The sequence below is a fragment of the Balearica regulorum genome, chromosome 6, assembly GCF_011004875.1.
Source record: "Balearica regulorum gibbericeps isolate bBalReg1 chromosome 6, bBalReg1.pri, whole genome shotgun sequence".
Classification (NCBI taxonomy): domain Eukaryota; kingdom Metazoa; phylum Chordata; class Aves; order Gruiformes; family Gruidae; genus Balearica; species Balearica regulorum.
In genome coordinates, this window is record NC_046189.1 from 8,756,553 (window position 1) to 8,772,103 (window position 15,551).

Sequence of the window (15,551 nt, forward strand, 5' to 3'; positions counted from 1 at the left end):
TATTAAGATTAATATCTTTGCTTTGGTGTAAATGACAATAGATTGCACAAAAAAAGCAAGCAATTAACTCTTTAAAGTGTTACGTGAAACTCTACCAAGCCAGAGATGAAAATGCGTCCTTAGTATCAGCTACCATTCTGAATTTGCAAAGCCCAGTGAGAGGATGGTTTAGGATGGTTTACACTGCCAAGGTTTGCCCAGAAAAAAAACACCAATTTGAGCAGTTTTTGCATGTGCGTTTTGTATTCTGCCACAGCAGCAGTATAATCAATTCTGCTACGCTGTGTTGGCTGGTATTGATAGCTTCCTTACTGGATAACACCAGTAAAAAGTCTTTTTGCCACATCAACAAAACACTGGCAGAAATCTAATACCAGGAGTATACAGAAACTTGCGTGTAGTTTTCAGTATGGAAGAATTTTGGAGTTTAGTGGCCTGTGTAAATATTTGCACATGTAGAGCTTGTACTTTGACACTGGTAATTAGTATGGCCGCACACTCCAAGTTGCATATAAGAGCTGTAGGATTGAGCTCTTGAAGAATGACAAGAATGTATCCATGTATAGATGAATCTTCTTACTCATGCTAAATGACTTTATTTTCCTTGGCAGTATAATAATAATAATATATAATACATGTTTCACCATTTACGTTTTGTGAGTGATAGTTTGTATTCAAACAGATGATTTTTAATGAGATCCAAAATATTTATACAAGACACTTGAATTAATGCTAATAATTACCACATTGTAAGTGGTAACTGTTCTATATAATTCTTTGGAAGTGTGCTTTCTACTTCAGCACAAGTTTAACTCTTGAAGTCAGAAGGGAGCAGCACTTTCAGCACCTCCCAATGTTTAAAAAAAAAAAAACCAAAACAAAACAAAACCAGCCAATCAACTTTTTTTTTGTCTTTTTCTAGTAACACTCTAGGTATTGTAGCAATTTCTAAGATCAAGTGACCTTTTTCAGATTTGAAAGAGAAGAATGGCTTCTTGAATACTGGCTCATCTACCAGGGTAGCCAATGTTTCTAATCCTGTAGGAGTGTGAGGTTCTAACTTTTTACACAATTCTGAGCTACCTGTTTTGATTATGTGTTATATTTGGAGAAAGAAAAATACTTTAAACTTACTTAAAACAGAGGACAGCTATTTGAAAAATGGCTTATAATTGAGATGGCAAGAAAAGCATAGTCATTTGTAAGTACCTGAGAATAAAAAAATAAAATCTAATGTTTACTTAGTTATTTGCATGATACCGTGCCTCTCTCCTATAGTATGTGATACTATAGTGTGTGCAAGTACACATTAATTTCATTAATTGGGTTGTTTCCAATCATCATACAGTGCTGAAGAAGTTGCTGATGAAGTAGAAATGGAAAGCGAAAAAACAGAGGATGATTCGGATGAGGAAGGAGATGTTACTGAAATGGAACAAGAAGATACAAGTCCTGTGGAATTATTAGGAGAGATGACTTGTAAACTGTCTAAAGCCCAGGAAAAAGAGCTACGAAAAATAAGGAAAATGGACTACAGTTGGATATCAGCTTTCTAAACAGATATCATGTGGGGGGTTTTATACTGTAAGATAAAGCTTTGTGGATTAAATATTAAAAAAAATTTCTTTCAAGTCCTTTGGCCATACATTTTAGCAGCCTTTACTTCCATAAGAAAGAACTGAGGGAAGGGGTTACTGTTTTGAAAAGCTGGTTCTGATCCTGGTTTATTAGTTATTTTCTGTGATCTTAGAAAAGGTTTAACTTGTGGGTAAAGCAAAGGCAAAATTGATCACATCCATCCATGTAGAGAAAACACTGAAATTTATCCTTAAGAAAGCAACTCTATGTGATTTTGCTGGAAGGTTTACTTCTCCCACTTTAACGTGAATGCAAATGTTTGTAGTAAGCAGTTGCAACCCTTGACATATTGGCAAGTCAACCATCATTCACCTCTGTATTAAGCAGTTCACAGACTGAAAGCTGGAGATGAATGTTGTAGCATTACCTAGAATATGACACAGCAATGGTATCACCTGTAAATTTAGCAGTGAAGTACTTAGTATATTGGGGCTGCTATGGTGAGCTTTAAGTGGACAAATAAACTGTAAAAGACACTGGTACTCAAGTACTGCTATAACACACCTCTTACCTGCGCAGGTGAGAGGGGAGGGTGGAGGTACACCTGTAGCCCCTGTCCACTCACAGGCAGGCTGAGCCCAGGTGAGATCAGTCAGACCCTCCATCCACAGGGTGCTTGATCCCCAAGAAAAGGAAGAGCTGCCTTTTAGCCAGGCCAGCTCCTTCCCCCAAAAGGGTGCTGGCTCTGTAAGGGGCAAAAGAAAGGGGGTGCCTCAGGGTCCACCCAGCTCCTGCAGGGCCAGGTCAGGAGCTGTCAACTGCACTATGCGGATGCGGCTGTTCCCTGAACCTTGGCAAGCCCTGCTTGCCAGTTTGGATCTGCCAAGCATGTCCTCGTGACAGCCGAGGACAGTGCTAGGAGCAAAACCGTGTGATCTTTGTGTATAATTGCCACAGGCAAGAAGCTTCCAGAAATAAAAAGCCTTACACGCTTATCTACATGCAGTAAATGAAGTAACATGTACCACATAAAACCACAGTTGAATAGGGACAGGGTGCTCATTTCAAAGCAGACAAAGACCACGTACTCTGGCACACACCAATCATTTGTAAACAGCCAATGCACTGAAAAGAACTATTGAAAATAACTCTTGAGTGCTGGCTGAATCTAAGTCAAAAATTAAAATTCATTGTTATAGAAAAGTGGGAAAACTAATGCACTGGTTTTGTCCTGTAACTTTACAGTCATATGGATGTCAAAACACGAACGTGAGGAATACTGCAGTAGACATTGCTTTGCATAAAAGACCCTTACTTCGAATTTGTTTCATGCAACTCGGAGTGAACTATCCAGTGATAGCACATTATGTGCTGTTTATATTTCCATCAGACATAAATGTGAAAAATACATAACTTACAGTTTCAGACTAAACCAGTTAGGGTTAACTTAGTTACTTGGCAGCCAAGGGCTTCTGCAGCTCCTCATACACCAAAGTTACATACCATAGCCCTTCAGACTATTTATGACAACTGGGAGTGACAACATTTTCTTCTATCATAGATTACTCACATACTAATATTACTATGAATTTTAAGGAAAGTTCTTCATAATTTCAGGCATTTTGGTTTACTGTTTATAGGCCTTGGTATGACACAAAAATACTTTAAAACCTGTAAAGGTTTTTCAAAAATTGTTTGCCTGAAAGCTTATTTATCTTTTATTTTTCTCTCTCAAACTTACAGGGAGAAGAGGAGGAAAACACAGTAACTGTCATAACTACAGCCAGCTTTTTGCTTTTGTATTTTTCTCCCTTTATAACAGCTGTTTAGATAACCTTTGGTATACGTAGCTGAAAAGAAAAATCACAACTCCCCAAATATTATGCAATTTTTATTTCCATCCCTCTTATCTACAGATCTAGAACTGATACAGCCTTTTCAGAACCTTGGACCCGATAGATTTTTCCCTAAATGAAAAGTTTCAACAGAACAAATAGGGAAAACATGTTAGGACACGTTTTGACAAATGTGACAAATTCGTCAGACTGACAAATGACAGCCTTTGAAAACTTGGAGGTTTAGACAATAGAAAAAGACTAGTAAACAGATCAGTTTTTTAGCCCCCTCAAAACATGCACTATACTAGGAAAGACACACTGAAAGGTTTTTGTCTTCTTTTGTAAATAACATCAGAGTTCAGCGCTCTGGAAAAACAAGTGCAAGTTGAGTATCAACGTGATGTATATGCACGTTGCTTCAAAAACGCTGGCAGCATCAAAGCCTGGTATTGTGTTATTGTGTCAGCAACACAAGTGTGGCTTTAAAGGTAAGAAGGAAGTATCAATATTTGTTAGTGTGGGCTTTTTTAAACTTTGCATTTCTTGTGAAAGTGAAGGGCTTTACTGGAAAATAACCAGGTATGAACAAGAGACAATTCAGATGCAATTCAGCATCTAAAGACGCAATTTGATTTGGTGCAGTAGAGCAGTGTGTTAGGAATCTTCATCAAGAAAAGATGTAGTTGTTAGAGTTACATTTTCTAACCTTTGTCTTTACTAAATTTGTTTTGCTTTGCACAATAACAAAGGGAGTCCTCACTTTGTAGTTTTGAGTGTATGTTTTTTCTACTCAAGCAGGAAATACATTTCTGGTTAGAGTTTTACTACATTTAGTAGGCACATTCTGACCAACCTTTTTGAAAACATCTTCTGAAAGACTGAAAAAATACAGCAATTGCAGCCCTCCCTCCAACTTCTTCATTGTTGTAACTCCTCTGTCTGTGCCTGCTTTGGAATGCTTTATTTTAAGAACAGTTGTTTTCTGCTCTTCCTCAGTATGTTTTGGGGTTTTTTTGTAAACCTCAGTGGCCATGAAAGTTCTCCATATTTACTGCGCTGCCCTAAGTCAAATCTTAATTTGATTTTTTGGCTTCTGCTTCTTCCTTGTAAAGACTTTATAAGGATTTCATTATTCTTTATCAGAAAGATTTGACACAAAAGACCGTGGAGAAAGAGATTGAACTTAATCTCATGATTCCAGTTTCATGATAAATACAACAGGTAATAAAATGGTCAATAGCTATGGGTGCCTCATGCATCCCCACAGGACAGCGATTTTCACAGAAGCAGTCACAGCTGTATTGAGCCTGAGGGACAGACCACACAAGGAGGGCAGCAGCCTAGAAGAGGAATTGCTTACTTCCCAAATCTTCCTCTCAGACAAGTGGTCAGATAAACACAAGGACCTGAAACTTCAGCAGCTATGGAAAGCATTATAAAAAATAAATAGATAGACAAGGCCTTATGAACTACATCATGGTAATAGATTTGACTGAGATGCTGCTTCCCTGTGACACTGCTCTAAACACAGAGGAGAGGTGACCAGTAATTTTAACCTGCTGGTTCCAGTCAAGCTGAGTTCCCCAGAGACTGAAAATCACTGCTGGGCACAGGTATTTCATGGCCCCAGACTGGTTACTAGTAAACAGCAGCTCCAAAACACACCCTGGTCCTTGCTGGGCAGACTTGGCAGGGAAGCTGATACTACTGAACTACTGGCTCTATTTTTTCAGTTGTTCAAGAACAGGGGAAAAATAAGAACTGCAATTGTGCAGCATGTTTTAGCATCACCTGGATCTTTGTATTTCACATGTATTTCTGCCTAACAATCATTTGGCTGTCTGATCCTGGGGAGCCTCCTTCAGCTATCTCAATCTGCCAAAGCCCGGTATGCAGTGAGCCTTTTAAAGCATGTGCTAACAGCCAGAATTAGAATCAGCAGAGAATAGGACACAGGAAAACCAACAACAACTTGAAATACAACTCCGGGGACTTCAACAGACCCTCTAGTCCACCCTCCTGCCCAGAAGCAGAATAACTGAGGTATACTTATTCCTGACAGATATTTGCCTAATTTTGTAAACCTCTGATAAAAGTCATGCTATCGTCCATGTCAGCTGTTCAGTGCTTACCAATTCCAACAGTCACAGGTTTTCCTAATAAAGGAATCTTTCTTTCCTGCAACATTTCTGTTCTATTCTTCCATGTTTGTTATAAACTTCTTTGATAATAATCTTTAGGAAAAAATGAAAGCATGCTACTCTGTTTCCTTTAAACAAAAGATCATCTCCTTTAACCTTTCATTTTTGCTTTTCCCTAGGCCCTTTGAAGCATCAGAATTAACCTCCAGACCTTCTTTGGGCTAATTGCTTCACATCAAATATTGTTCTGACTGATTTATCATAATTTCAAGGGCTTTGTCAGTGTCATTTAATACCGATAAATGTTTCTGGATAGTCCTAAAGCCCGTTCTTTCTCTGTTCCGGCTTGTATTTGTTGCTGCTTACCCTAAGTATCTGTGCAGCCTTTTTTGGTGATGGCAGAAGCAAAGGCAGCAATTTATACCTCAGCTAACGCCGCAGCATTACACAGCAAACACCGCTTCAGATGCGGAATCTCTGCAGGGCAGCATTCTCTGTGGATATCCCCATTCAGATCGAACGGTGCGGGCATTAGTTTTGGCCTCTGCACAGCATTTCTTCAGTAGTAGATTATAATTACGTAAACTGGAATTTAGCCTGGGCAGCAGGGTCACTCACTTCTAAGGTTGCAAAAGGTATTTAAATAATACCCTGAACAGCTCAGGATTTTAACTGCTTCAACTTAGCACATAAAGGGGAGAACTTGTCACAACAGAGTATCTTCACAAGAAGAAATCATTATTGGACGGCAGAAATCATGAATTAAATTTGTTACTGGAAAGCAACTCAGCGTGAAATCCTGACTCTTCAGAAATCACTGACAAAGCACCCTTTGACTTTATAGTCCAGTCACGAAAACATCTAACCAACAAGATAAAGTACTAAATTTTAAAATGCTACTATAAACAGTGTTCTGAGTGGTACGTTTGGTTTGAAAGTGAATGTAGTCCAGGCTACTTACGAACAATATTAGGAAGAAATTCTTCACAACATACCAAATGAAGTCCTTTAGGTAAATAACATAATGCGGCTGTAAGGAACAGTTACCACACAGCTCTGGGAATGCGCGTATCAGCAGTTTCTGAGGTTGCAGGTTTCTCAAATGCTTTGAACGCGTAAGCGGCCACCATGGAAAGAAGCATTCCCTCCTTCCAGCTAACATTTGCTGCTCGCTTCTGCATCGCCTGTGCCAACACAAGCTGTCATTGCCTTTGTGGGGAACTAGGCTGGGGGAAAAAAAATCTGGCTTACAACGAAAGCAGATAATACACAAATAAATAGTTTAAGACGTTCACAGAACTACAGCCAAGTGCCACTGAGAACAGGGAAGGACTTCTCAAGAGGTTTTTGTATGGTCAAGAGATGAGGTTTTAATGTTATACACCCAAAATCCCACTCTCTTCTCACAGGGAGTCCCTTTTGCTAGGAGAGCCATAACCACAGCTAGAGCGTTCCTGAGAGGCGTGCGTTTGGTGTGGTACACGAGACACCTCTGCTCCAGTGCAGCAGCTCCCAGGTTCCCCTTACACTCTCTTCCTCCTCTCCCAAACGAATGGGCCCAACAAACAAATGTCAAATAAAGTAGTGGCCTGCAGTTCAAAGAAAATAGTTAAGTTTGATACTAGCATGGCATTAAATTATTGAGGGGGAATCTTTTCTTAGCTTCTAAAATGAAATCAGTTATAGAATTATGAGGCTTTTTAACATCATTATTGGAGCCATGACCTTTGTCCTCTGTTGACCTTCACAGATACAGCTGTGTTGCTAAGATTTAGGCTTATCTTTCAAGAAGAGACACTGCAGCCATAAACAACTCTAATTTCTTCCTAAGAGCAGGAACAAAAGAATGGGTTTGAAGATGGAAGGTGCTACCCAGAAATGCAAGATTTTTTTTTTTTTTTTCAGATTTTTCAAAATGGCTTTCTTGTACTGCTCTTTTATTTTAAAATAGCACAGACTTTAAATTATCTCACCCATAAAGCTGGTTATCAGTTTCTGTTATTGATGCCTCAACTTCTGTTTGTTTGCAGTGCTACTTAGTTTATTATATTTTTAGATTTGAGACTGTGATCAAAGCTTCAGATATCTCGGCTATTTTATTTCCTTTAGTGACCAAAGGAGTTTTCATTTCTTCCTCAAACCAGCATAACAAGCCAACAAACTCACTCCCCGACATTATCTGAGATGACATCTCTTTCATTTTTAGCCACCTACTTTACAAATAATAAGAAAAAGTAACTTGGCACTCTTGTAAAGTTTGTTACTCAACAGCAATATGCAATTTTCACCAAAGGCGAACACTTCTGCAATGAAAAGTTTTTGTTCAGGTTAAGTTTCCCCTGTGCTTTGAGCTAAGGAAGAAATACAGGGAAAGCTGAGAGATCTTTCACAGTCCTCTTACTTTTCCACTTTGAAAATGAAGCTTTATGTACCATGTAGTTCAGGGGATTAATTAACATTATGTTCAAGATGACTTTTCAGTATGAAAGACAACTAAAAAAAAAAAAAAGATATCCAAGACCTGACTTGGAAGAACAGGAGTGGGTTTGTTACCTGCTGTATACACTGCAACCCATCAGGAGCACACGCTCTGTTGCGATCAAGACTGCAAAGACAATGAAGTGCAAGTCCCAAATCGCATCGCTTTAGTCTCCTTATTTTTCACATGAGCTGACAGAAGCTGCAGATTGCTCTATTTCCCACGTCACTTCAAAATCATAGAAGGAAAAAGCTAAAAATTTAAACAAAAGTAAAAAGGAGTGCATATACTCTTAGTACAAAGAGACTATTTAAGCCCTGAAATATCTCATACTGAAAAGAGCCCTTTTTCGATTGGCATAGTGCAAATGAAAGCTGGATTTCTGAGAACTATCACATATGCTAGGAAAGGAAAATTTTGCTTGCTCCATCAGTCAGTACAGTATGTTATTTCTGGACTGCATAGTACTCTGAGTAGACTCAGGATACAGTGTCAGTTTATCTTTCCTTTTCTATGTAAAATCCACTAGCTGATCTCAAGGATTAAATGGAAAGAAAAACTCACATCACTTGCAAAATAAAAAACCACTTCTAAATCAACTGGATTAGATGAAGCCAGAAAACCACCCTGAATGTACATCAGTGCAAATCACCTGGAAGCAATAAATAAAAGCTTTCCAGTTAACCAAAAAAAGAATTTTCCAAAAACATTTCTACTTTGAATAATGCATTGTAAGTAGAACTACTTACAAAACAATTAAAGATGGGCTGGGGTATACAAACATGGAGATTTCCTGCTGCCCTTCTCAGCTCAGTAATAAATCAAGCCACTTACATAGTTGAGGCAAAACAATCCAGTAGACCTCGTAGCAATGCTGCAAAGATATATATACACATATATATATGCGCTCGAGACCTCAACTTAAAGATAGGTACTAGTTCAAATATAGACATTTCAAAAAAAAAAAAGCACTGCCTATTTCCAATAAAAAAATATTCTCAAGCAGTTTTTCAGACTAAATACATCTGTATAATGCATAATACAGAAATCCTACATCCAGAGAAATATATTTTAAGCAAGCTTAGCTCTTCGTTACTCAAGAAAGACTGAATCTACAGAGACTCACAGGTACCTGTGATCAGATTGCACGAGTAGTGTCAGCAAGAGAAGGAACAGCAAAGGGGAACTGATTAAAAAAAAAAAAAAAAAAAAAAGAGAAACATGCCTTAAAGCTTAGGAAAAAGAAAACCAAAAAGGCTCTATGCACAGCAGTGTTGCTAGTGTTCCCATAATTTTGTGGCTTTGGGTGTCGCTTGATCTCCAATGGCTACTTTTCATCTACCTGAAGCATTCACGTCTCTTTTCCATATGAATTCTCTGGTGCCAAGCCACAGGCTCCTCTTCAACAGGACACTCATGGTGACTCTCTCCTCTTACCAACCACTCGTCTCGATTAACTTTCTGTAGTGTAACCTCTTGATCCAGTAGGCTTAAAACTGACCAAAGGGTTCAAAAGTTATTTGGAAGGGGAGGCGAGGGAGATGCACACAGAGAAATTGCAGAAAGTTTCATTTTTTCTTATGGAACCAACCTAGAAATCAATTCTCTCCTTTTGTGTAACTCCCTACTAGTCAATCATGCCAAGTCAGAGAGACGGCTGCTCTGCCTTTCCCCTGTACTCACCCACTTGGCCACCTGCGGTTCCCAGCAATGGAAAGCGATCCAGATGATCATGCACTGATGCACAGGGACCAGAATCTCTCATCAAGACCCCACTGAGCCATGGACTTTAAAAATATATTCAACAAAAAGAAATCTAACAAATTTAGCCTAGATTGTAGTTTCTAAGTAAGAATAATTAGGAAAAGCAAAAAGGAAACTTCCTGCAGTCACATCAAATGGACTTGAAAACTCACTAAAATTTTGTAATCTTTTTATTAGATTAATTCAGATGAGTATAAAGATGTTCAACTAGAGACAACTTAAAAACTTCACAAGTGCAACACAGCAGATCACGCAATACAAACCAACACTGTATAACAGATTAGGTTTGACTGTGAGCAATGATTACTTTTTTTTTTTAAAAGGAAAATTTCTATTGGCATAAAGCTCTAGGTTCTGTGAATTTGGAGCAAGCTATTGAGAAGATAATTCAAACAATGACGACAACAACAGAGATCAAAACAGATGAAAGTAACCGGACAGCAAATGCTAAAGAGCACTCTTATAGAATCAATTTATGAGACTTCAGTAACTCTGCAGGAAATAAATATCAGGTCTATAATCCTCCAACTGATAATTACAGGAATAAAGATTAAAACAAACAGGGATCTTCAAAAAAAAAAGTTAAAAAAAAGGAAGAGCTTTATAGAGAAATAAAGGGTCCCCAAAGGAAGATACAGATAGCATCTGGGAACTGTTGTTTTTTGTTTCTGTTTTAATTTCCACATATAATCAAGCTCTGGCCAGCATGTCTGTGGTACTCATAACTGAAGTGCAGTTTACTTTTGCAGAAGCAAAGCCCCGGCAGGAATAGTGAACTGCTCCTGTTTTCAAAGCACCCACACTTTTCCCATTCACCAGTACTTGCTCATCAAACAAAATGGTACAGACATGAAGCATTCACAGCTACTTGATACTGGATATCTGGCATGAAATGTGGAACAAGCCATTGTGCTCTGTTTGATGTGCTAAATATTCATTAGCAAGAAAACTGAATTGAGCTGTAGAAGTAGGCTACTTTCATTAAGGAATCTAAATCATACCGTTGTTTTAGACATCTTTTTAAAAAAGATTCAATAGTTACTAAGAAACTACATCTAGACTAATGCAAACATGCCTCTGATATAAATAAAGTTTAACATATGAACAGCTTGCCAGACCTCAGAAAACTAAATTTTTTTTTACGAGTCATTGTTATAATTTTTTTTTTTCCATAGGGAAAAAAAATCTGTCCACTTAACAATAGGGATTAGGTTAATTTTCTTAACATTTTACTGAAATAATCACTTTAATTGTCATTTTCTTTTAAGTTTCATAATAGCTGTAGGCTCAGATCTATAAAATTCAGTATGAATGAAATCAGCAGGGTTCCACCAAAATGATCTCAGAATCTTTAGGCGGTGTTATTTGCCAAGAAATTAGAAGAATAAGGAATTTCATAATAAACAATCAATTGAAAATGTTAAATTGAAAAGTCTACCTTTTTATTAGATCCAGTCAACATTAATTACTTAAGTAAAATCTGAGAGGTACAAAGCAGCTTTTTTTTTAATCCTGTGTTCATTTTCCAAATTCAATTTGACTATTCATTAATGAGATCACACTGCAAAGAAAAAAATGTGAACCAACCCTTTGTGCAAGTTCACTAATCCCGTATTTACTACTCACTCAAAATATCAAAAATGTTAGGTGTTTCATGTTCATAAAGAAAAATCAGCATAAAAGGAAGGAAATATATATGTTAAGAAAGAAAACTTAGAATATTCTAAGTCTTTGGAAAAACTTGAACAATGGGGAATCGTTGAAGCGTGCTGTAGAAAGATGTTCTTGAGAGATATTCAAAAGAAGTGTCTATTTCTGGTGCTATTTTCTGTAAAGTAATAGTGAAATAGGGCTACACCATGCATATTTCAGATCAGAGGGGTTGAAAGGCACAGGCAAATATTACGTTGGTCCAAGTTTTTCCAGGGAAAAAGGTCACCATCACTTCTCCTGACTAGGTGAAGCCTGCCTCACGGTATGGAGGGTGGCCACTGCTTAAATACAGCCCAGCGTTACCCAGGGCAAAGAGGGGTTTGTGTGTGGTCACTGACACAAGCAGAGATGAGAGTCAAAAGCACTGAAATTTGTTGGGTTTTTATACCCACTCAGGGCCTGTAAGACAAATACATATTCCAGATACAGCACAGAGGGGACCCTGTGAACATACTTGTCTGTGCATTTTGCTGTCACACTGACAGAGATAAGATCCATCTGAAAAACAATTACTGGAAGCTCAATTTTATTCATTTTATTGCTTCAAGGGTACGGTACAAACCAGAAGGCAACAACATCAGAAAAAACCCAACCAAAACCCAAGCCAATTTCCCATCCACCTCCCCACCCTCAATTTGGAGAGCAAGAATGTCATTTGAGATTATGGGCTTTGAAGAAATAAAGTTTGTCAACCCAACGTGTTTCGTTTGCTCACTTCATGAGTCCCTCATGAGAGGGGTAAAAACCAAACAAACATATGAAACAGCTGTGTTTGCATTTAAACAAACATTAATTGATTGAAGTAATGAGTAACCTCAAAAATAGTTTAGAAGGTTCATCGCATCCTTCAAATATTTGTAGACTATTAGAATTTAACCAATTTAATTATGTATGTAATCTTTCATTACAACAGTAATTGGAAACAAGGAGGGGAATGTGCACCACATTTGTACATCTAAGTATAATGGTCAGAAATAAAAGATGAAAAGTGAGTTAAATACTTTGAAAAGTTTTCTTGACAGTAAATCTACCTTCAGCTTCAAGTTTCCAGAAGACCCACTTCAGTTACACTTCAGCTCCTTCAAGAGAAAAAGAGAGGAAAAATACTGTAAAAGTAACCTGACAGCTGCCTCTCTGGCTTACTCCATTAGTCCACCTCCTGCAAATCTACTACTACATCCAACAGATATATGAGCAGATGTTAGTATTTACCCCATATTCTCTTTAGAAAAAGATGAGAAGTCCCAACTGATAGCTTCAAGAAGGTGTGCAGACACTGTCCAGAGCCCCAAGAATGGCTGGGAAGGAAACACAGCACCCATTACTAATATAATACTATCCCCTGGCTGTGCTCAACTGGAGAAACAAAAAGATGAAAAGAAAGCAAGAACGTATTTTAGGCATGCATAGCACATCTTTAAAGGAATTTGACATATCACTGGTAAATTCCATAGAAAAAGACAAGAATTTCTTACCATATCCTTTATCAAGCATCATTCCTGGGATGTCAGATATCACTGCTAAGATGGATTTTACTAACCACTTGTTCCATTAAACTCTTTCCATAGCATACATTGTTGCACTCAGAAAACAACTGGTCATTTTGAAAGAGGAAATGCAACTTTTAGGACTATTTGTTTTTTAGTTTATCTACTTTTCTGAACATCTGAGCTAGAACAAGTTACTAGGAAACTGTCTTCTATTTATTTACCTTAAATTTCATGCCTCTAATTAATCTATATTCCTGTAATAAATACTTCAGCCACTTATTTCTGACTTTCTTCTATGAAAATCATAATTAATGTAAAAGGATCTTTTAAGCACTCCATAAATACAATACAGGGCACTGTTCCACAGCAAATAATCTATTTGCTTTCAGTATTTTGCCTTCTCCGTAGTGTAAGCAATACCAACTCCCAACTGTGTGCTAACAAGGGAGATCAGGGAACACTGCAATGCACCAATACACTCAGAAACCACTGAGCTATATGGCAGGCAAGTTGAAAACATGTCTCATTAATCAATACCATGTTTCTGGACCACTCATTTGTTTGCTGAATAAGTTCCACTGCTATTTAGAAAATAAAATATAGTAGGTGATCAGAACCAGATGATATACACAGAACACTTATGATTTGTTTGGTTTAATTTTTCTAAAACTCTGGAGGAGACGCTATTATTTACAATTCCAAAAAGAAAGCAATTTAATCAAATTTAGCTTGTAATGATGGTAGATTAACACACTAAATAATTCCCCCCAAATCAAGCCTAGACTGTAGACACAAAGCTGTACATGCAGGGAACGCACAGCAGTAGACTGAGGGATACTGCTAATTAACTAAATCTAGTCAGAGAAACTATTCATTTTGCCATACTTACAAAGTTGTTCCTACAATACTAGAAGCAGTCCTAGAAAATTGATTTTTATCAATCCAAATAAGATCTAAATCCTTCTCAGCCCTTCTCTGTTCAGAACTTTAGTATCATTGAAGTTACAAACTAAGAGACCCAGTCCTTCCACATGAGTTAGAGCACATAAAGTTAGACTAATTTAATTTATTGGGACAATTCAGATGTATTAGAAATTACTTACATACACATTTGGAAAAATCAAAGACTTCCAGAGCTCTTCAGAGAGTGGGAAATGGAAGCAGGAGAGGAGGCAGAAATTTCATGTCAAGAAGGTAGGCACCACATGTTCTCAATGAGCTTCTGGTTTCCAACACCAACTAAGTTGAAGAGATTCCAAAAGATTAATCGTGTGCTATTGGTCTATTAAGTTGAATGACATTCTTTATCTCCCCAAAGACCCGAGTTCCTAGATCTACCAAAAAAAAAAAAACCAAAAAAACAAACTTACAAACAAACCCTACAGAAGCCCATGAGGTCTATCAGATGGAAAAGTTGGGCAGATAGCACCCTTTTGCTAAGCTATAGTCTCAACTGAACAAACAGACATGATTTTTCTCGGTTCATGTTTGTAGCATATAATAGCAATTAAAGGTAATCAGGCATGCCATTATATTTGTACTTTGTGTCTTTGTATTTCCTAAGGTTGTGTGGCTTGAAAGAATTTACAGCTTTGAAATAACAGTGCATACCTATAGATGCTTTTTCACATTTTCCATTGTAAAGATACTCTCTATCTCTATGCATATGGAATGAATCCTGCTGTGGTAACATCTAGAGCCACTTCTCAGAGACAGGAAAGATAGAGATTGCCTCGTGTCCCAGGGCTGCACTGTCTCCAAATAACATGCATATTATCTGACACACTCACTCAGCATGAGCAGTTATTTACTGCAGTAGTTCATAAACAAGGAGTAAGACCTGTAAATGCAGTGGGAAACCAAAAGCATTTCATTCTAGGAGAGGGCTCATACCCAGAGATTATATCATGCGTCCCCAAACCCAAAAGTGAGGCCATCACCAAAAGGATGAGTTCCATGGCACTGAATTCATGTGTAATTTGGTATTAACTTTCTGCATCCTTACGGAAGCTAGCGCAAGACAAAATTTCAGCAGTCAATGAATTTATGAAACATAGTTGTGAATGATAAAAAACCCCACCTCTCTGAAAAGAGAGAGGGACTTTTTTAATTTGTGTCAGGGACTTACTAAGGCTCTTTTTTTTGGGATCATTTGGGAAACCATCAGCATTACCATAAAATTTGAGGCTTCTCTGCTAGAAAAGTTAAGAATTTTGCTGAGAAACCTGCTTCATGTATCATACCGTTGAAAAGCTTTTAAACGTACAGCCTTTTAAGAAAGATGGGGGAAAAAATATTCTGTATTTATGTAAAGGATTAGGGAAATGTGTAATGAAAGAGGCATCTTCCACTGAGTGACAAAGGTCTCTTACTGCATATCCAGTTGGAGATACGTATGCTCAAAAGAACAGCAATGCCTCCAGGTAAACTGGTGATGTTTCAATGTACACATTGTTCATGTTCACTTCCAGAGAAACTAAAGCTATCCCAATTTATGATCATAAACTCAGAAAATATACAAATGGGGCCAGATCTGAATTATCATGTG

At 37.7% G+C, this 15,551-nt stretch overlaps 1 protein-coding gene and 1 long non-coding RNA gene across 4 annotated transcripts in view; one reads left to right on the forward strand and one right to left on the reverse strand.

The window, feature by feature from the left end:
- WDR75 (WD repeat domain 75) overlaps positions 1 to 1,614 on the forward strand; it is a 16,977-nt gene extending 15,363 nt beyond the window's left edge. The window contains exon 21 of the mRNA XM_075756151.1: positions 1,349 to 1,614. Coding sequence (XP_075612266.1) covers positions 1,349 to 1,556 — 208 coding nt within the window. The 3' untranslated portion in view covers positions 1,557 to 1,614. The remainder of the gene's footprint in view (positions 1 to 1,348) is intronic.
- Positions 1 to 14,237, reverse strand: part of LOC142602324 (uncharacterized) — a 19,669-nt gene extending 5,432 nt beyond the window's left edge. For 2 of the 3 annotated variants that reach the window (XR_012836024.1, XR_012836023.1), the window contains exons 1-4: positions 14,107 to 14,237; positions 12,726 to 12,811; positions 12,545 to 12,592; positions 9,304 to 12,011 (exon numbers count right to left, since the gene is read on the reverse strand). This is a non-coding gene — a long non-coding RNA (uncharacterized LOC142602324). The remainder of the gene's footprint in view (positions 1 to 9,303; positions 12,012 to 12,544; positions 12,593 to 12,725; positions 12,812 to 14,106) is intronic. The other variant, XR_012836025.1, reaches the window with a different exon arrangement.
- Positions 14,238 to 15,551: the final 1,314 nt, after the last annotated feature.